The sequence below is a fragment of the Nannospalax galili genome, unplaced genomic scaffold, assembly GCF_000622305.1.
Source record: "Nannospalax galili isolate Female #2095 unplaced genomic scaffold, S.galili_v1.0 scaffold620, whole genome shotgun sequence".
In the NCBI taxonomy this organism is placed as follows: Eukaryota; Metazoa; Chordata; class Mammalia; order Rodentia; family Spalacidae; genus Nannospalax; species Nannospalax galili.
Window position 1 is genome coordinate 307844 of NW_008346824.1, and position 22384 is coordinate 330227.

The 22384-nt window shown below is 43.7% G+C and overlaps 1 protein-coding gene across 2 annotated transcripts in view; it reads right to left on the minus strand.

The window, feature by feature from the left end:
• The window catches only part of Kcnq3 (potassium voltage-gated channel subfamily Q member 3), a 355041-nt gene that overhangs the window by 45466 nt on the left and 287191 nt on the right, over nt 1–22384 (minus strand). For both annotated transcript variants that reach the window (XM_029568359.1, XM_008843178.2), the window contains exons 2-3: nt 3553–3643; nt 2651–2777 (exon numbers count right to left, since the gene is read on the minus strand). In XM_029568359.1, coding sequence (XP_029424219.1) covers nt 2651–2777; nt 3553–3643 — 218 coding nt within the window. The remainder of the gene's footprint in view (nt 1–2650; nt 2778–3552; nt 3644–22384) is intronic.

The following is a 22384-nucleotide window of genomic DNA, read 5'->3' on the forward strand; positions in this document are numbered from 1 at the left end:
TCCCTTCCTTCCTCCCTTCCTCCCTCCCTCCCTCCCTCCCTTCCTTCCTTCTGTGAACATATTTAACATTTATCTACTGGGAAAATCTAAGCTCCTCATGTCCTCTGGCCCCTGAAAACTTCTGGAAGTATTTGTGTTATGCCAAACATGACACACTCTCTCACTGCTTAAGTTTTGGATGCTCAGCTTGGAATACACTTCTCGATTCAAGCCTAGGTATGTCTGTCAAAAAAGAGAATGCCTTTCGTCCTGTGTCTAAAGTCCTCCAGTCATCCTGACCTCTGAGAAAACTGAGAGATTAAACATTTGGGTTCTGATAATTCACACTGCCAGCTAGGCTTCATTTTATCTGTGTAAAGTTTTCAACTTACAATTCATACAACAGAATGAAACAAAACAAAATCCAGAAGTATCATAAGTGCTGTGGTCCATGATGCCCTGTAAGGATGGTCCAGATGGATCCAAGCACACCCCAATGGGCACCAAGCTGCCTTGAATATTGAGGCCAGGATGTTCAGGATAATCACTGTCTTGTCACATACAGAAAGAAGCACCATTTCCCACAAAAGCAAAAATTTGAAAGAGGCCTAGGTTAGTAAGGTCAGAAATAGAGTGACACTGGAGGGACAATGTGATGCTGAGATCCAGCCTCACCTCTCCAGGGAAGGTGGGCAGGAGAGGCTAGCCTGGAGCCTTCTTACTGTAGCCCATCTTGGGACAGTAGGATGGCTCCATGGAAATACTTCTTCAGGAGGGGCCCAGGTTCCATGTGACAGGATGATGACTCAAATTGGGCAGGAAGCTCTTTGAATTGGGATGTAGTCTACCACAAACCAACTGTCATCCCCCCACCCTAACACACACACACACACACACACACACACACACACACACACCTGTAGCCATGCATTGTGCTGCTGAAATCCACGGAAGGAAGGAAAGGTGAGCAAGGAGAGGAAGTAGGGAATATATATCAGAAAGGGAAAAAGAAAAGAAATTATAGAAATGTTACCTAAAATGTCCTCCACAACTGTGTTCACAAACACGAGGGTCAACGTTCTGAGCAAAACCAAATCCCTAGGAATTCCAGCCTGTGCATCAGGTGGGAGGAAGCCCGCAAGGTTTCAGTGGGCAATGAACACAGCATCAAAGACCCAAGCTTTAGATGGGGAGGGCCACATGGCATTTAGGACAGGGGCATGGCCCAGCGTTGCTCTAGGCTGTCCTCTGTGCCTGAGGATTCAGTTTTGAGGTTTGCTTTTTAAAAGAGGTGAAGAACAGAAAGGCATGCTCAAAGAGAGACTGTGATGCTGAGCACCCTCATGTCAGGGGCAACTAAAGTGAGATGGTACGTCTTTTCCGGGTAAGAAAATACTGCTGGGGTGCAAAGAAGGAACAGAGTAGCTGGACCCAAACATCCCCAGAGGGTCAGGTGAGTTAAGGGGATAAATACTTTGATAGGTGGTGAGCACTCCATGACTGCATTATGCACACAGAGTGTAGGTGCCACCTAAAGCTTATCACAGAGGGCGGGATCATCAGATATGAGAGCACCTGGTTGACTACCACTGGAGGACCATGCAGCTCTGACAGTCTATGACCTTGCTTCTTCCTTCCTGGGGATCTGATCTCTACGACTCCTGGCTTTGCTCAAGGAACTTCTGGCCTTCAGTAGCTGTGGTGATATGAATGAGAATATCCTCCATAGGCTCCAAGTAGTTGGACATTTTGCCCCCAGCTGGTTGACGCTGTTTTGGAAGGCTTTAAGAGGTGTGGTGATGCTGGAGGAACCATGTCACTGGAGGCAGGCTTTGAGAGTTCTTAAACCTTGCCAGATTTCCTGCCTCCCTCTGCTTGCAGATGTGATCCCTCAGCTTTCTTCTCTGGCCTTCTCCTGCCACCATGCCTCCCCACCATGACAAGACTCTAATCCCTCTGGAACCATAAACTCAAATAAACTCTTCCTTCTATAAGTTGCCATGGCCATGGTGTCTCATCACAGTAACAGGAATGTAACTAATACAGTAGCGTTTTCACACAGGAACATGGGTCAGGGAGGGAGTCTACCTGTTTACTCTCAAAGTGTCTACACCTGGCTAGAGAAGCTCCAGTGACACCTCTCAGAAGCGATGTGTGGCTCAAGACACAAGCAATTTCGTGATAGGGAAGGTTATGGGCCCTGGAGTCTTCCAGAACTGGGGTTTAGGATGGGATCTGCTGCTTACCATCTGTGCAACTGGAAAAGGATTCAGTTGCATGAGGCTTGGTTTCTATCTCTACTAACTGGGTAAGATGTGGTCTGATAGAAGGGCATTCCCAGTTAGCAATGGTGTGACACTTTGTACCCAGCCTGGAAGATACTTAGTGGCTGTCTTGGTGACTGGGTGTGCTAGTAGCCTAGCCACTGAGGATGTTCATCTTGTATCCTGTGGATTCTTTACAACCTAAATGCAAACAGTAAACCCTGTTCTCACCCACTGAAAATTACTACCCTGTCCAGGCACCACAAGAAACAGCCCTAGAAGATGGAATTCCAGCATAGACTAGCTTGGCAATCTACATATCCATCAAGGCATGTAAGTTTTATGACATCTCTAGATAACATAGAAGAGAAACGAGGCCACCACTGGACTCAGTTGTCAGGGCTTACCTAACATGCACAGGGGTTTCCTGGCAAACTTGAGCCGACCCCGCCAGCCTTTGTATCGACAGCAACATCCAGCGGCCCAGATCCTCAAAGCAAACTCGGCTCCAAAGATGAAAATAGCAAATGTTTCCTGTGTGGAAAAACGTATGGAGAGTAGGTTACCTTGGGCCCAGTGTTAGGACTTGATGACCTCTGATGAAAACCAGAGAAACTGGGATTCTGTTGCTGCGGCACCTCTGGTGGTGAGGATGCTGTGGGGGATGGGAGGGTGAGGAGAGGACAGGTTGGCCACCTCCATCCTGCTTTGGAGAGCTACTAACTTCATCTTGACACACTAATGATCCCTAATACTATTAGTCCTAGCAAAATGAATCCTTGTCTAGTTTTTTGGTACTCCTAAGCTTTTGTTCTAATCAATAATTTAAAAAGTCTTGAATATATTAAAAGTCCCAAGGAGTCAAGTCACACACAATCTACTAATTTCTGTTCAGTGTGCTTAGATCCTATTTCTGCTAACTGGCTAAGGTTGGTCAGTTCAGCTTTTGGGAAAGCCAACACCCTGAGAATTTCCTAATATTATCCTTGAATTTACATTTTCAGAAACCAGTTTAGGAATACGCCTCTGGATGACCTTTCAGAAAGTCAGGAAGCTGTGATTTATAATTTAATGATATGTGATGGGTTTGGCTTAGACTTGTATGTTCCTCTTCTTGTTATCTGGAACAGTAAACCCTCATCAGGAACACTGTGCCCATGGCAGGCCTGGCCAGGATAGGAAGGCCTTGTTTTTCTCTTGGGTTAGACTTGGCTGGGGACATTAGGAAGCCAATCATCATTAGGATGATCCTTTTCACCACACAGAAGTCACCCACACTGGAGCACAGTGCCAGTGGCCCATAGCTCACCAGCAGCAGAAGCCAGTCTCCAGACACAGTCTCGTACTCCTTGAAGGTGGTCAGTACAGCCAGAATCAAGCATCCCAGAACAATTAGAAACCTAGAGGAGAGGAAGAACAAGAAGAAAGAGCTTTAGTCCTGACTGGTCCAATGTGCAGATGATGGGGGTGGGTGGCGGGTGTCAGCCAGGAGGCTGTGTCCTCCACTGGACAGTGTCACAAGCTTTATAGAAGACAAGGCTGAAAGACTTTAAGCAAGGTACATGCTGTTACTTAACGAGCTAGCCGGCAGAACCCATTACTTAGGTTCTTTGGTCCTTTGTGTCTCTAAACATATTTTGTGATCAATAAACCTGCTGATTTGCAGAGCCGAATCTGGTTTACAAACCTGCCTAGGAAATTAACAACAATCCTCGATCCCCTTCATATGTTTGGCTATTTTGCTTGAAATGCATAAACTCCAATCCATGTGTGAAATCTACCTACTCTGAGCTCGAAAGTCCTTTTCTCGGGGATAATGAGGGTGATGATGGTGGTGATCTTGATGATGTCAACAGGAGCAACTCTCCTCACTACCATTTGGTCAATACCTGCCACTTGCTACTTAACACATACTAGTTTATCAACATTACAGCAACTCTCACGGTCACTATGACCAATGCCATGCTGCAGTGTTTTTAAGACTAAGACAGTCTGAAATGTTAAACGCTTGGTCTTGCTATGTGGAGTACCAACCACAGCTTTATGAGAAGCTTTTCCTCCAGCTGACATTGAGCATGGGAGTGGATGCTGAGGCCTGATCATTGTGCAGAGAAGAGCAACTAAGTATCCCAGAGCTGAACATGTGTGGCAGAGATAAGAGCCTGTACTCAGACTCTGAGACTACTACTCCATCCCTCATCCAGTGAGTATGTAAACCTTGGGATGATGCTATAAGGTGTGTATAGTGATTCCTGATGAGTCATGTCCTTGTATAACTACCTCGCCAGAGTACAAGCAGATCCCACGACTTGACCTAACAACAGAATATGGCAAAGATGACGGGCCTCCTTCCTTTGCATGCTTCATTATATGGCAAAGGTCATGGTGTAGTCATGTCAGGGACTATGACACTCTGCATGGACTATGTCTGTACAAACTAGAGGTAGAGACTCTCTCACTGGTCTTGACAGGTTTGTTGTGAAGGGCCTGTGAGGGCCACATGTGTCAAGGAGGTGCAATGGTTCCTGGGATCCAACTTCAGCTTCCAGATCACAATAGCATGAAAGTGGGACCTGCCCTACAACTGCAAAGACCATCAACCCTATAGAAAGCTACACAGCCCCCAACACCTCAGCTGCTGCTTTGTGAGACCTCAGTCTAGGACTCAGTGAGAACAATGATGCTCAGAAACCATGAGATAAAGAAATGAGCATCATTATAACCCACTAAGATAGTGGCAATTTGTTATGCAGTGATTGAAAGCTCATAGCATGAAATGTGAATCTATGCCAAATGCATCCACCTTTCACAGAGGGGAGTGACCACACACCCTGGGTTACATTTGTACATGGCTTGTTAGACTTCCCTCCAGGATAGCAGAGACTTTACCAGCTCCTCGGTGTATCCAGCAACTACTTAGGGCCTGGCACTTAACAGAAACCCACAATTGTTTAGAGAAGGCTTCAGAGTAATTTCAGAGATCAGTAATTCTCCATTGTTGGAATTAAAGGCACAGAACACAGGGTGTGGCTGGAGAGACGGGTAACGTTTCATGGGCAAAATAGAGAGTTCACGCTGTGTTCTGCAGAAGATCTTTAAAAAATACACGTGGCGATGTAGCTCAGTGGTACAGCACTTGCCTGGCACGTGCCAGGTCCCAGGTTCCACCCCTAGTACTATTTACATATGTGTTACTTCACAAACAGTGTCAGTCAGAGTCCATGCTACACACACACACGCACACACACACACACACACACACTACAATAAATACGTGATATGACAGTATACAATCTCTCTTTATCTGTGGTTTTGTGTGGTTTCAGTTATTTACGGTTTTATAATTTATTTCTGAAATTGTTCTACTTTATCATTAGTTATTGCTATGAATCTCTTACTGTGCCTAGTTTGTAAATTAAACTTTATTGCAGGCTTGCAGGAGATATAGGAAAAATATAACACTACAATAAATACGTGATATGACAGTACACAATCTCTCTTTATCTGTGGTTTTGTGTGGTTTCAGTTATTTACGGTTTTATAATTTATTTCTGAAATTGTTCTACTTTATCATTAGTTATTGCTATGAATCTCTTACTGTGCCTAGTTTGTAAATTAAACTTTATTGCAGGCTTGCAGGAGATATAGGAAAAATATAGTCTGGTTCTATTTACCAGTTTGGATGCTCACAGAACATCCTAGAACATGCCACTCATGGACAATGGAGACATGTCTATCTACACCTGTCTGTGGAGTCATCTCAACAAGGAGGGTGGTCAGGGGCTGCTGTTACACCTGGCAAGATGGGGGCAGTGATAAGGGGCTGATGGAAAGTATCCTCCTGGTGATGAGGGGGCGATGGAGAGTATCCTCCTGGTGATTTCAACAAGATTCCTGACTAAAGAGTGTGGATAAAGAGCAAGAGGAGCATAAGGAGGGACTCATGGCTAAGAATCGGGGTGAACATGCTGTTCACAGACATCATCAGGAGGATGCATGGGTGGCCTGCAGGATCAGGAAAGTAAGAAACTTCATGTGGACCTGCTGAGTTGAGGTTCAAGTGGAACTCTCCATCAGACCAATAAAAATCCAAGCCTAAAGCTTACAGGAAAGACTCAGACTCTAGAGGCAACACCCCATGTGGCTCTAATGGCCTAGGAGAGGGGATGGAGAATTCAGCCTTCACCACTCAGTTTCAAACTAGTTCTCATCAGCTTGGAGCGTGCAGAACCTGGATTTCACCAGCAGGGGGCGACCAACACCCACGAAGCTCTGCATTTCCTCATCTCACCAGCATTCTTGGGATTTACTTTCCCAGACAGAAGACCAGTAATTTATGAAATTCAAATCACCTAGGAAGCCCTCCTTCACCTGAGAAGGGAAAATGTTTCTCAACTTTTTGCAAATTTCAACACGTTCTTAAAATAACTGTATTTCAGTCAGCAGGCACGCCATTCTCGATGACAGAGGCCAGCTGTGTTACCGAACCCCTGTTCTTCCCCACCCTTCCTGCCCCGGGGCACTGCATACGCCTCTCTCGGAAGCTTCCTTTTCTCGCTGTCCTCTGCTCTTTGCCACTCCGTGCTCCTTTCCTAGAGGTCCCTTCCCTCTGCCCTTGCCCTCCTCTCCCTGGTGCCTCTTTCCTCTTCTCACCTTCATCTTCTTCACTTTTCCTTCTCTTCTCTCCCATTCTCCTCTGCTCCACGCCCACCTCCTCTTCAGCCCCTCTGTATCTTCAGACTTGAGCAAGAGCTTTTGGCTGAGACTCCTGTGGAAAGCCATCAGAGCCCTTCAGACTGAAGCACCAAGCTGTGTTTGGCAATGACTGGGGTTACGCTCAATGCTGTCCTCGTGTCCTTAAATGAAACACTACCTCTCCCATGCTTTTCCCTCACTGCTATTTCCTCATCCCCTACCATCTTCCAGTCAAGCCAGAGCTGGACAGGATGGGAGGGAGACACAGGAAAGTAACTTTGAGTTGCACATGATTATGAACTACAAGGCACTGGAGATCAAGACAAGACCCAGTGCATCCTGTCCAGGTCCACTCTACACCACACCTTCACCAGGCAGCAAAACAGGAAGACACAGGCAGCTTCTGCAGATGGGGATATGAAGGAAGACCTGCCGTGGCACAGTGACACAGAAGAGGAGGACGCCTGCATTTACACGGCCATTCTCCAAGTGGCATTCTTCCTTTTACTCCTAGAGCATCATTAGGAGCAGGACACTGCTACCACCTTGTTTACACCCCTATTATACAAATGAGCCTGAGCCTCCACGCTCAGGAGGCAGTGTCACCACAAAATGAGGGACTCCCTTTGTTGAGAGCCAGAGGATGCCTGAAGGGAGAACTTCAGAGAATGGGGAACAACATCCCCAGCATTAGAGCAGGAAGAGCACCTGGCCATTCCATCTAACAGAGAGGACAGATACTTCCCCGCCCCCCGAACTCCCAGGTTTTGGAAGGTTGTTCCATTCTATTCCAAGGTAGCTTCCAGGGACCCTACTGGCTCCTCTTTTATTTGCAGCTGTTCTGGACAACTTTCTCTCACAAAATGTTCTACAGAGATGTAGCTGGCTCAACTGGCTTCTCCTTACAGTTCTCATCAAATGGGATGAATGGGATACAGAACCATCGATCTTATCCAGATACAGGCAGACTGAACTAACAGAGAAGGTATGCCTGGCTTTATAGTGAACCACACCTGTCTTGACTCAAGGCACATGACCACTGGTTCTGGCTTTGAGCAGATGATATCTCTCAAATACAGATATCTCTCAAATACAGATAGCACCCTCAGATCATATCAGGATCCTACTGATTCCCAACTGAAATTTATCAAAGGTAAAGCACCCACTGTGTACCAAGTTATTCTCATTTTTTTCATTTTATTTTTATTGATACATAATATTTGCATCTATTTTATGAGGCACAATGTGGTGCTTTGAGTCAAGTACATACTGTATAGTGGGCAACTCAGGGTAATTAGCACATCACCTTAAAAGTTACCATTTATTTAGGGTGAGTACAATAGAAATTTTCTCTTTTCTTTAGAGATATATAAGGCATTTTGTTCTATTCACCCTGTTGTGCCATAGAATGCCAGAATTTGCTCTTCCTATCTAATGATACTGACCAACTCCTCCTTCCCAACCTTCATCTTTCCCTCAACCTCTGGTAATCACCATTCCACTGTCCACATCTATGAGGTCAGCCATTTTAGATTCCACATATGAGTGAAATCACAAATGGGTGGTCTTTTCTGCAACTGACTTTTTTCACTTAACATAATATCTTCCAAGTCTGTCCATATTGTTACAAATGACAGGAGATCATGCTTTTGATGGACAGTTCATTGTGCGACAAAAACCGAAAACAAACCAATGAGATGATGTCACAGAGGGGTTAATAATATCTATAATGGGCCAGGTGTGGTGGTCCGTGTCTTTAATCTCAGCACTCTAGAGGCAGAGATAGGTGGATCTCCATGAGTTTGAGGCCAACCTGGTCTACATAGCAAGTTCCAAGTCAGTTAGAGCTACACAGTGAGATTTTTGTCTTAAAACAGGAACAACCACCACCAAATTAGTATCTACAATATATAAAGAAAAATGGGGGCTAGAGAGATGCTCAGTGGTTGCTCTTACAGAGGACTGGGGTCTGATTCCCAGCGTGGCAGCTAACAATTGCCTGTAAATCCATTCCATGGAATCTCACACCCTCTTCTGATCTCTGTGAGTATTGCACAACATGAATGCACTTACATACATGTAAGCAATACACTCATGCACATAAAATAAAATAATAAATATTTTAAAAATAGCTCAACAATGAAAATTCAAATAACCAATAAAAGTGGTCTAAGGATCTGGATAGGCAATTCTCAGAAGAAAATATGACCCATAGGGATTTTTATTTATTCCCAATGGATTAACCCCACCAAATAATGTTTGAACCAGTTATAACATGGTTGATGAAACAATTTTTACCTTGAAAACTCTGTAGTATGGATTGGTGAAGGCTGCTTAGAATTGCAAGACTCAAATTGCTGCCAATTTAACTGGAGGAAATGCCATTGCTGATTGGCATTATGTCTGTCAGGTAAGGATTTTCTAGCCCTTTGAAGCATAGATACAAGCCCATGAGTCAAAATTCAAATCCCTTTCCCAGTGATTCCTTTTCCTGACTTGGCTCAGGCCACACTTCTCCCAAAATTCCAGTAACTACAATATTTTAGAAACACAAAGAAGGGCATGTTCTTGTCCCTTTGCTTTATAGAAGGGAAATTTATGTACCAGAAGTCCAAGTGATTTGCAAATGGCTACAACACGACTCCCTGCAGAGCGAGGGTGGGTCCCTGGCTTTCCAGTTTCCAGCCAGGCACATCTCCCTCTGTACCACTCTTTCATTCAATAAACTGAAGAGAGAGTCTTGACGGGCACTTGCACAATTTTTTAAAGGTAGTTATAAGGTGTTTCCTTTTACCAAATCCCACCTACCCCAGGGTAAAAGATGAAATAGCAAATACCATGGACATTCAGGGAATTTGAATAAGAAGGGGGCTTATTTTGCCTTTTGAGATCTGACTTGTTTTCCTTTTTCTTCACACATCATCTTTCCTCTGTTCAATTGTATTATGTGCCTATTTATCTGTGAGATGAATAATAGTTCAAAACCATGTTGTCTAACAATACACATGAGAAAAGTACAAGGAACAATTTAAAAACTATTCATGATAATTGTTTTTCTTAATCCTGTGTTGAAAGTTGCAGAACTCATAACTAGAAAAGCACAGGGAGCCCAGGACACCCTGTGTGCTGAGGCTGCATTTCAGGGTGATCAGTGTGATGCATAGCCAACCAAGTAGTGTAAGTGTCCATGTGTCCCAGGGGAGGAGCTGCAGAGCACCTCATCCTATGGGCTGGAGCAAGGCAGATCCAAAGAAAAGAGCCAGAGAGGGGGCCCTTATCTCTCCTGTCCCCATTCCACCCATTCACATGCCTTTTTGTATTGTTTTTCTAAGCACACCAAGGTTTGCCAATCCCTGTTTCAAAATGGCTGTAGGCTCCTTATTCTTTAGGCAATGTCACAGCTCTTTAGCAAGCAAACCTTGTTCTCTTACATCAGATCATGTCATGGCAGATGGATAAGAAACATGATCCAACTATATGCTACCTACAAGAAACTCACTTTAGAGCCAAAACCCCAAAGAAATTGCTAGTGAAAAGGCAGAAAATGCTGTCCCACACAGAGTAGTCAAAATACAGCTAAATACAGCTGAAGTGGCTGTAGTAATAACAGACTTCAAAATAGGCACAAAGGCAAAAATTGGTGTCAGAGGCAAAGGAGAGCATGGTGGGTAGAGAAAGGTCAATCCACCAAGAAGATAAAGAAGCTGTAAACAAAATGCACATCCAGCAACAGAGCTCCAAAATATATTAGACTGCTTTCCTAGGTCCACTTCTTCATTCTCTCTCTCCTGTGATCATACTAAACTTGCAATTTATTGCAAACATGGAAGACTCAACAGATACTCTTCCCTCTCATTACTAACTCTCTCCTAATCCAATTGATGTGTCTTTTGTCTCTGAGGTGCAGCACAAATAGACCTCACAGGCCATTTTGATGAGCAAGGATTCCATAATTTCCCTTTGGGAGCATAGCTCCTGATACAAGGTAATATCTGAAGAAGCTCTGCACCTCAGGTCTATTTCCAGCTTTTCTGTTTATTCCCTGTTTAAGCTTGGGAAGTTCTTTTCTCTCCAAGTCTCAATGTCTTACATCTATGAAGTGAGCAATTGAGGTGAATGGTCCTATAAGCCTTTCTGGGCAATTTTTATGGGTTTAGGATGAAAAGGGCTGGGTTCAGATCTCAGTTTTGTCACTTGCTGCATAGAGAATGGTTTCATCATCTGTAAATGGTAACGACACTAGCTTCTAATTCAGGGCTGCTGCGAGAAGTAAATGAGATAATGTTCTTAGGCTACATGACGTCATGCTTGGCACAGCATGCAGATCTGACATGTGTTAGCTTCTGCAGGAATGAATTTTAGCTTGGACGGGCCATGCTAGCAACTGGGTCCCATATGGCTGATAGATTCACTTGCTAGTTCATCAGACCCAGGATTCTTTATTTAAAATAGGAAAATCAACTAGAAATTAGAAGCTCCAGGAAGATTGTGTCTAAGCTCCATCACACACTGCTGCATCCACACCAATCTGAGTCACTCCTTGTCTATTTCTAAATAGCTTTTTTTTTTTTTATCAGTGTTCCAGATCCATTCAACCTTCTATAAGCATGACATATTTTTTGAGGGTTGGAGGCTTTTGCCTGGGTAAAGGGTTATCAGACTTCTGTAGACTAGCAGCTCTGTTCCATGCCTGTTTTCCCCTGTACTAACAATGTCATCAGCGGAAACACAGCAATCCCTTAATGGTGCCGCAAACACCCTCTTTTCACATCTGACATTTTCAGATAAAGGCAATACTGTCCAAGTTCTAGCAGGTCACATTGTTTCTCTCTGTGGAGAAAGGCGCCATTATCTAGGTACATCTAGCTCCACAGTATCTCTGAGCTAGACTGAGCTGAGCCCAGCAAGTAGAGAGGGACAGTCCATTTCTAGATGCTTTCTCCTTGTTTTCCAGCATAATCTATGCCTCTGAAACATCCTAAGATGCTATGGTCAACCTTCATCAGTGGCAATCAAATGCATTTAAGTATCAGCCATGGAGCTAGAGGCTGAGGGATGTTTTTCTTTAAGGAATACAAAGTCTCACTATTAACAGTGCAATTTTATTTGGCATCCAAGAGTTCCACGCTAGGTTACTAGGTGCCACAAAGAGATGTAGAGTTATATTTTCAGGATCTTCTTCAGACTGCAAGCACCTGTTCTGTTTCCCTTAAAACCTAGGGCCACAAAGGAAAAGAATAATGGTTGTGGAGTCTGATTGCAGCAAGAAGACCCTAAGATAGCCCCAAAATAGTGTCCTGCAACTGACACCATTGGGACATGATTTAGCCAGTAGAACCTAGTAGGGAGATAGGGTATCATTTTTGTGATGAGGTTTTGAAGGATTAGGAATTCAATCTTGCTGTGGACTTTGCTTTGATGAAACAAATTGTCATGCTGGAGACCCCTGCATAGTGTTGAACCAAAGGTGCCAGCCATCAAGCAGCCAGCAAAAACTGACCCTTAGTCTACAGTCCTTCAGGAATTGGGTTTTCCCAATAGTCACCAAAGGGGTCTTAGTAGAAAACCTTCTTCAGATAAACCTTCAGATGAGACCCAAGCACAGGCTGACACAATGATCACAGTCTCTGTGGAACCCAGGGAGCCATACCTAAACTCCCAATACACACAAATTTTAAGATGAGAGAGAGAGAGAGAGAGAGAGAGAGAGAGAGAGAGAGAGAGAGAGAGATCTGTGTGTATCTATCTCTGTTTGTCTGTATGTGTCTGAGAGAGGGAGGGGAGAGAGAGAGAGAGAGAGAGAGAGAGAGAGAGAGAGAGAGATCTGTGTGTATCTATCTCTGTGTGTCTGTATGTGTCTGAGAGAGGGAGGGGAGAGAGAGAATGAGAGAGAGAGAGACAGTGAGACAGAGGGAGAGAGAGAGAGGCTATGTTTTGGAGTTGACTGCTATACAGCAAGAGAAAACTAATACAGGTTTATCAGGATAAGAATCTTGGCCCAGTAAACAGAAGATCTTGAGTAGATTTTAATTTCCTGAAATTTCTCTTCCTTATCTATAAAACAGATGGAAGGATCTTTGCTATCTGAATAATCTTCATCCAAGTCTTTGCAAGTAGGAGACAACACAAAACTGTTCCTAAGAAAAAGTCCTTTCATAATGGGGCTTAGAGGCTGGAGTAATGGATCTTTGTCATGGGTGTGCCATGGGTTTTCACACCAGCCTTGGCTACCCCAGCAGGCACAGTGATTAGCTCAACAGGAACCATTTGCAAAGAAAAAAAGGCCAAGCTTATAAAGCATGCAGGATTTCATGACAGTGATGGAAATGATGAGAGAGAGCTGATAGTTATTGATTGACTAACTGATGGAGATAGGGTCTTTATACATAGCCTGGGCTGACCACAAACTCAATCCTATCCTGAGTGATGGTGCTATAGGCATATGCCACCACACCTGGCTGAGAGATGTTTTAAATACAGCAGGACCATTAGAAAACAAACATTCTTGTGGAAGAAACTGAAGACAGGCCAATTGACATCTTAAAGGACTCAAACCTCATACTGCCCCTGCATCCATTTCTCTCCAACTCAAATGCTGAGAGAACAACTTAAAATGGAGGAATGTTTCACTTTGTCTATAGTTTCAGAGGTTTTGGTTCACAACATCACGGTAGTGCGTGCTGGAGGAGATACACAAGATATTCAGGAAGCTGACAGGGGGACACCGGAGTGGCTCAGGACAAGCTGTAGCTGCAGAAACCTCCTCCCTCCAACTGGGGCCCACTTTCTGCCTTTCACTACCTCCCAATGATGCCAACAAATTATCAGTCCATTAAGGGATTAATTCAGTTTTTAGATCAGAGCCACCACCATTTAGTTTTCTCTGGAAATGCCCTCACAGACTTACCCAAAGGTATGCTACACTAATCTCCTTGGCATTTCTTAATTTTATCAAATTAATAATAAAATCAACCATTATAATCCTTTCTCTCAGAAGAATGAGAAAATAAAATGTGAACTCATATATTATATAGTTTGGGTCCTAAAAACACCTCCCCCCCATGTGATCTCTAGTAGTTTATTCGTGTTGCAGTGGACGGCCCCACACCTATGTGAATATGATCAGCACAACCAGTCTCAAGGGTTAATAACAGTAATAAAAGAGACCATGAAGTTGGGAGGGAGTTAGGTTGTGGGGTTCTGGAGGAACTGGAAGGAGGGGGCAGGAGGTAGATATGACAAAAATACATTGTATCAAAGAAAAAAGAAAAAAAAATCATTTCGAAGGGAACCAAGCAGGGGATGGAGAGATGGCTCAGTGGTTAAGAGCACTGACTGCTCTTGTAGAAGACCCAGGTTTCATTCCCAGCACCCACATGGAGGTTAACATGTGTCCATAACTACAGTTCCAGGGGATCCGACAACTTCTTCTGACCTTTGCGGGCATTGCATGACATGGGTGAGCCTACCCACATGCAGGCAATACACTCATATGCATAAAATTAAAAAAAATAATAAAATTTAAAAAGGAACCAAACAACCCCCCCCAAAGTAACAGTAAATTCAGCTCTCACGAAGTCTAAAACTTAGAATACAGTTGTAATTCTAACCTACATCTTGTTTTAAACTTTAAAAAAATATTTTATTATTTTTATTTTATGTGTATGCGTGTATTGCCTGCATGTAGGTATGTTGTGCAATGTCCGCAGAGGACAGAAGAGGCTGTTGGATCCCCTGGAACTGGAGTTACGGACAGTTGTTAGCTGTCATGTGGGTGCTGGGATTTGAAGCTGGGTCTTCTTCAAGAACAACTAGTGTTCTTAACCGCCGAGCCATCTCTCCAGTCCCCTAACCTACATTTTGTTAACTCTGAGATACACTACACACATTTTTTTATTTCAATAATATATTTTTGAGATAAAACACAAGACATTTTGTTCTGTGTTTAGTATAAGTTATTGATCCCATGTACAAGGATTCCCTTTAGGTAGCATTCAGTGATGTCTGCTAATGGTGAAATAAAAGTTATTCTTTAAATTTGCCACATGGGACAGTCAGGTGAACCAAAAAGAATCATTCAAAAGTATTAATATGTCAAAGTGTGTAGGATTCTGGGAAACAGTGGGCACTAACTGAATGCTACTTTCTTTCATTTCTTTTTATCTTATACTCATAGAAGGTATTCCAAATATTGATATATTATATATGAGGATGTGAGCATCATGTCCTCAGACATGTAAGATACATTCAGACCTTGACCATCTAAATTAACATTTCATACACTGTGGTCCTCAGAGCAAATGTAGCCCTGTGTCTGTTTCTGTAAATAAAGCTTTAGAGGAACACAGACGCTCTAACTTGTTATAATGCATGGTTGTTTTAGCAATATGGCAGCAAAACTGAGTAGTTGCAATGGAGGCCTTCTGGCGCAAATGCTTTTGATAGTTACTATGCCAGCTCTCCAAGAGAAAGTGTGCCAACAAATGAATAGCTGAGGGAAATTTAATCCAGTCCGTGTCCTCTCAGGACAGGATGCAGAAAAACAGTATTTACAACTTAAAAGTAGGTGACTTACTCTTAAAACACCTGTGGTAACAACAGGGCATTTAGAATGGTTGAAGGGATAAAAGAGAATCATGTCCAGGTTTTGTGAAGGGCTCTTTAAAGAAATTAGTACAAAAGATGGGCAAAAATTAGATCAAGTTCGCAGTTGAAGCTGCTGCAAACATCTGCATGAACTCCGTGGTATGTCACCATGCACCACGCATGTCTTCTCCTCCTCTCCCTCCTCCCTTCCTCTCCTCCTCTAACTCCCTTCTCCTTTCCCAAGCCCATTCTCACTTCTTGATCCCCACCTCCTCCTCCTACTCTTCTTCTCCCTTCTCCCTTTTCCTGCTTGTCTTTTTGTGGGACTAGGATTGAACCCAGAGCCCCCCACATGTTAGGCAATTGCTCTACCACTGTGATACACTTGCAACCACCCGTCTATCCATTTTTCTTAAGAAGAAGAGTATATTGTTTTAAATTTTGTCTATATTTTTGAGATTTTTATACATATAGACAATAAAATATGATCATGTATACCTCCCACCCCCCCTCAAACTCTTCCCATATCCTGGACCACAACACACCCCTCCAACTTCATGTCTTTTTAAAATCTATTATTTTGAGACCGAGTCTTGCTAAGTCTCTCAGGCTGGCCTTGGACTAGATCTAGAGCCACTCAGACCTTGAACTTGTAATTCTCCAGCTTTAGCATCTCAAGTAGCTGAGATTACAGCCAGAGTCATTTCTTCCTGAGCACTCTGTCCTCTCATTAATGGTTTTTAGATAAACCAATAGCCTGGACTCACCATTGCCACCCCAAGTCTCTGGTCTACCTTGTGCTTTAAAGCAAACTTCATGACCCACCAAGCAGTGTAGGAAGCTTCTGTTAGGTGAAGGACCAGGGCCTCCTGTCCAGTTTCCATGCTGGTTTCCGGCTCTTCATTGAGAGTGGGATGAAGTGATGCCTTGAAGTGGACTCAGGAGCTAACGGCTATAAGATCCTTACTGGCAAGCAGTGGACACTCAATAAATGCGACTTTCTTTCCAGTTTTCCCATTTACAAATTATTTATAATTGGGAGCATAAATTGGGAGGCGGATAGCAAATGAGTTTAAATTTTAACCTCACTATTTGTTTTTGTTTTCATTTTTCTTTCTTTCTTTCTTTTTTTTTTTTTTTTTGTCTTTTTGAGACAGAGTCTCCTTGTAGCCCCAGCTGTCCTGGAACTCACTATGAATACCAGACTGGCCTCGAACTCACAAAGATCCGCCTGCGTCTGCCTCCCAAGTTCTGGGATTAAAGGTGTGCGCCACCACGCCCAGCCTAACCTCATTATTTGTTTTAACTCACTATTTGACTTTAGATAAGCTCCTTGATTGCTCTGATCCATTAACCCCTTTGTGTTTATTTTGGAGACAATTATTCTACTCCCAAGAATTGTTGAGGATGACTGTATCACGCTTCCTCCATCTGTAAAGCGTGCATAATCTAAAACCTTATGCTAATGCTTGACACATACTAGCAGTCATTATTATTATGAGTGGAATTTTATTTTTATTTTTAAAATAAAATATTGCTTGGAGAATTTGAAAATTCTCAATAGCTGGAAGCAGTTGCCATGATTACAATAATTTTGGCTTCACCAAACATCTATCACCTTTGGGAAAGTCTTTGGGAAAGTCTCCCAAAAGACACCATACCTACATTCCAGCATTTTTCATATACAACCAAGACACATCATAATTGAACCAATGCCTCAGAAAGGGAAACTTCCAATTAAGTTATGGTAGCCACTGGTAAAATTTCGTATTCTCATTCTAGAGCTGTGAAGGTGAGAACTGTACACATATGAACTGACATAGTAGGCAAGTGTGGGTGCTTTGTAATCAAGACCTTTAAGACCAATCCTTGAATAAGACAATGCGTTAAGAGGTGACTTGAGGTCTTCACTCTGGGTGTGAGCCTAGAAGCAGAATCCATATCTCCAAACCCAACAACTCACATGCATTCAGTTTGGCTTCTGATTCCTCTCCTTTCCATACCAAAGCTGTGTATCCCCTCACCCAGCACACTCAATGATGCCAACTGAAATAATGTCTCATACCTATTCTAAATCTCCCCATCTCTATGATTAATGCCCTTGTCAAACCACCATCATTTCTCTCTCAAATCACTCCAGCAGGATCCTGAGTGATCTCTATCATTCCTCTGCCCCGAACTCTCCAGCCCTTCTGCCAGACATCTTTCCCTACTGTCTCCTTATCATGTGTCAACCTTTGTTCTCTTAATGCTTGGTCTCATTAAGGCCTTTGTGTGGCTGGGCTCTTTTGTCCCACACCTCCCAGTCCACACACCTCTTACCATGCTTCACGCTCCCAAACTTCTCGTGGGTTTGACAGAACCATCTTTTTGGGAAAACAAAGAATCCTGGGAGTCAAGTAGATCTGGGTTCAAATTCTAAATCTTATTTCTAGCCACATGTACTTGATCACATTTGGCTCACTTTTGAGAACCTGAGTCTCCTTATCTATGAAACCAGCCTCTAAAATGCCAGTGTGAATGCATCCCTAGAGCTGCACTCCCTAAGCAAGGAGAAAACATGCATCTGTGAAAGTCTGTAACTTTCCGACCCCTTCCAGCCATGCTCAGAGGCTGCATTACAGACCCTGCCCATTTCTTTTGGTTCAGAGTTTTCTCAGCCATGGTAGTGAGTCTGTCACCTTACAGAACCTCCCTAGCAAAGCCCCAGGGAAAATAATTACAATGTTTCTTTTGTGCCCATTTAGAAAATGTGGCCCTGGAGGTTGGATGAAAAACAGTCCACTGTCACCTGGACCAGTATTATTGTTTTTTTCATAATTTTAAGGTATTTCATAGGGCACATTGCATCAGAGAGCTGGAGAGGGTTGCGCAGTGCTCAGTAAGAAAGAGAAACAGCAGGAGCCAACAGTTCTTCTTTACAAGAATCTGGGAGACACCACAAGGTAGGAAAACAACAGCATTATTAAAAATCCATACACAACATGTCAGTCCAGTGAGCTCTGTAAACAAAACAGTCTTTGTTTCACACTGTGGTGACATTTTTGAAGGTCAGAATCTGTCTTTCTCTGGACATACACTTTAGCATCAGAATGATGTTAAGTCTAAAGGGATGTTTGATTTAATAAACATTGTAGGACTCCTACTATGGGCTCTTAGGAAGCACTGTATGTTTGAGGCAGGAAAACCATGAGCTTCGTAGTGAAAGATTGCCTTTGATCCTTGTCCTTCTGCCTCAGTGTGGCCCAGACTATGCTGTCTGATTGCTGTTCTTTTCAATATATATTTTTATTAAAATTTTGTGCATTTCATATAATATATCTTAATTGTATTTAGGCCTCCTCCCCTATCTGCAACCCCCAATAGTCTGCCCACTGGATTTCATACATTCGGTCATATATGTTAAGGCTAATCAAGTCAAGTTTACGTGCCCAGCTGTCCCTCCGTGTGAGTCCATCCACTGGAGCTTGGTCAGCCTAGCTGGCATCATTCCCTTACAGAAGACCAACTCTCCCTCACCCAGCAGTGATCAGCAGCCAGTAGATCTTTGGCTAAGGTTGGGGCCTGCTGCCCATTTCCCCAGTTCTATGCATGGTTTTTGTCTGATTGAGTTTGGATGGGTCTTGTGCATCCTGTCACCATTGTTATAAGTTCATATGAGCAAATTCACAGAAGCCTGGAAGACTGGTCATCCTTATGATCATCATCACCCCAGGCTCTTACAGTCTTTCCGCCCCCTCTTCCCCAATGGTCTCTGAGCCCTGGATGGGTGAGATTTAATTTAGGAGTCCTATCCATGGACTCCCACTCAGCAGTCTTTTATTCTCTGCACTTTGACCAGTTGTGGACTTCTGTGTTCATCACCTTCTGTTGCATGAGAAGCTTCACTGGTGAGAATTGATAGATGCTCTCTCAAAAGCTTATCTTATCTGTAGGCTATTACCCAGACAGCATCATGGGAGTGAGCTACCAGTTCTTTCTCTGTTTTCTGCTGTGGGGAGGCCCAGAGCTATGCTGCCCTGAGCTTCTATGGCTCTCACAGAGTGGAACCCTGAAACCCCTGAGGTCCTTGTTTCCAGCGGAGGTGAAGCATCTGGAAGCTAAGCTGGTCGTGACTGTCAGCAGAGACCTTTTTTGGCACTGGGAAGCTGGTGCAGCCTATGGAGCTGACCCTTGGCCCTAAAGGCTGTCAGCCCTGATCTCCAAGGCTATGGAGACAATCATGTTTGAGGCTGCCTTGCATGAGTGTGGCAGTAGCTTGCAGAAGACAGAAGATGCCCTGGTGTACAGCACCTTCCTGCTCCACGACCCTCACCCTGTGGGTGGCCTGGCCATCTTGAAGACTAACCGAGTAGAGGTACCCATTCAGTGCCACTACTCCAGGAAGGGCAATGTGAACAGCCACGAGATCCTGACCACCTGGGTGCCCTTCAGCACTACTATTTCCTCAGAGGAGAGGCTGATTTGCTCTCTGTGCCTCATGGAGGAGAACTGGACCACTGAGAAAACATCCCCCACCTTTCACCTAAGAGAAGTAGCCCACCTCCAGGGAGAAGCCCACACGGGTAGCCACCTACCACTGAAGCTGTTGTTCATGGACCACTGTGTGGCCACATCTACACCAGACCAGAACTCCTGGCTCTATCACATTATTGTGGACTTCCATGGTGGCCTTGTGGATGGTCTCTCTGAGAGCTTTTCTGCATTTCAAGCCCCAAGACCTCAACCAGAGACTCTCCAGTTCACGGTGAACGTCCTCCATTTTTCCAAAAGCTCCAGAAATATGATGTACATCACCTATCACCTCAAAGTCATTCTGGCTAACCAAAGCCCAGATCAACTCAACAAAGCATGCTCCTTCAACAAGACTGCCAATAGTCGGCTGCCAGTAGAGGGTACTACTGATGTCTGTGATTGCTGTAACAGTGGTTACTGTATCTCAGCTTCTTCTGGAAGTCAGACCCAATGGGGTGAGTCAGTGGCCCAAGATAGCTTCCAGAAACCGCAGGCATGTGAGAGATGAAGGTAATGTCACAGTGGGGCCACTGATCTTCCTGGGAAAGGCAAGTGACCATGCTGTGAAGGGCTGGACCTCTTCCACTCACATGTCTGAAGCCCTGGGCTTAGGTCTGGCCACAGTGGCATTCCTGACCCTTGCCGCTATTATCCTGAGTGTCTCCAAGAAGTGTCACACTGCTTCTCACCCCTTCACAGTATATTTTTTTAAAAAAGCTTATTTTAATTTTGTTTTTAATAAGTATTTCTTACTATATTTTAACTATTATTTTAAAATATTTATGTTTTTCTTTGTTTTTTTAAAAAAATTTTATTGAACTTTTGTATATTTTAGACCACCATTCTTAATCAAATTTAGAACCCTCCCCCATCCATGTTCCCAACCCCCCATTTGACCTCATGTAAGTCCAGGGACACACACTCTGCAGTCTCTTATTCTCTAAAACTTGGCCAGCTGTGACCTTCTCTGTAAATTCACACTCTGTTGTATAGGAAGCTTCACTGGTGAGAGTTGAAGTAGGCACCAGTACTTTTTCCGCCCCCAAGCCACTATGTTCCTTGAGTTTTAGGTATAGAGGTTTCATTCTAGATATGCCACCTAGGGCTGGGCATCTCTCGGACATATATTCTCTGTATGTGACCAGTGTGGAACTCTTCAGTAAACTCTATTGATTACGATTGCAAAAAGAAGCGTCTTTGATGAATGGTGTACGGTATACTTGTCTGTAAATATAAGGATCCATATTTAGCAGACGGTAAGAAATTTCATATATCTAGAAATATGGCAGAGATAGGCTTTTCTCTAGGATCTATGACCTCTCCAGACATGTATATTTGGCTATAATTACAGTGTCACCCACGAGTTCACTTCCATTGAGAAGGCTTTAAATCCAATTAGTTAACTGTTGATTACTCCCCAGATAACAGTGACACTATTGCACCAAAAGTTTGCTGTGCCAGTCATTATGTTTATTTGGCTTTAGGACTGGGTTGGGCCCTTGATTGATTTTCTCCCTTAGCAGCTTACATAGTATCCTCTAGAACTAGTCTTCAGGGAAAGGCTTCCAGGTCAGTTCCTGCTCCATTGCTCCAAATCCTGTGTCAGCAGTAGGATCTTACCGTTGAGTTCTGGGAGATAACCAAGGGATCTGGCTTGTGTTATTCTTGGAATCTCTTTGACTACTCTGACCAACCACTCCAAGGGAGGTCTCTCCTGTCTGGCTCTGTGCTCCTTGCCATATAGCCCCCAGGTATCCTTAGCCTCCGTGGTGTTAAAGTGGCAACGGTGCTGTCCATTCTGTGAGACTGTGGCAGAGATCAATGATAATGAATGTGAAGCCCCTGGCAGATGCTGGGGTAGGTAGATGTGGGTTGAAAACATTGCATGTGCTCCCTTTAGCTGGATGCTAAATTTGGAATCTTAGATATACATGTTTCAATTTGAAAATCCAGAGAGATCCAGAAACAACTAATAAACTGCCCTGTGTGTGTGTGTGTGTGTGTGTGTGTGTGTGTGTGTTTGTGTGTGCGTCTTCCTGGTAGAAGAGGCAGAATATAGTGACATAAAGGAGTGGGGGCTGGAAAGATGGCTCAGCAGTTAAGAGCACTGACTGCTCTTGCAGAAGACCCGGGTTCAATTCCCAGCACCCACATGGCAGCTATGGACCATCCTTAACTCCAGTTCCAGGGGACTCCAAAGCCCTCTTCTGACCTCCACAGCCTTGCAGGACATAGGTGCACTCACATACATGCAGGCAATACACTCTTACACATAAAATAAAAATAATAAATAATAAATATTTTTATAAAAAGAAGGAAAGGGGAAGGACAGAGTTGGAAGGTTA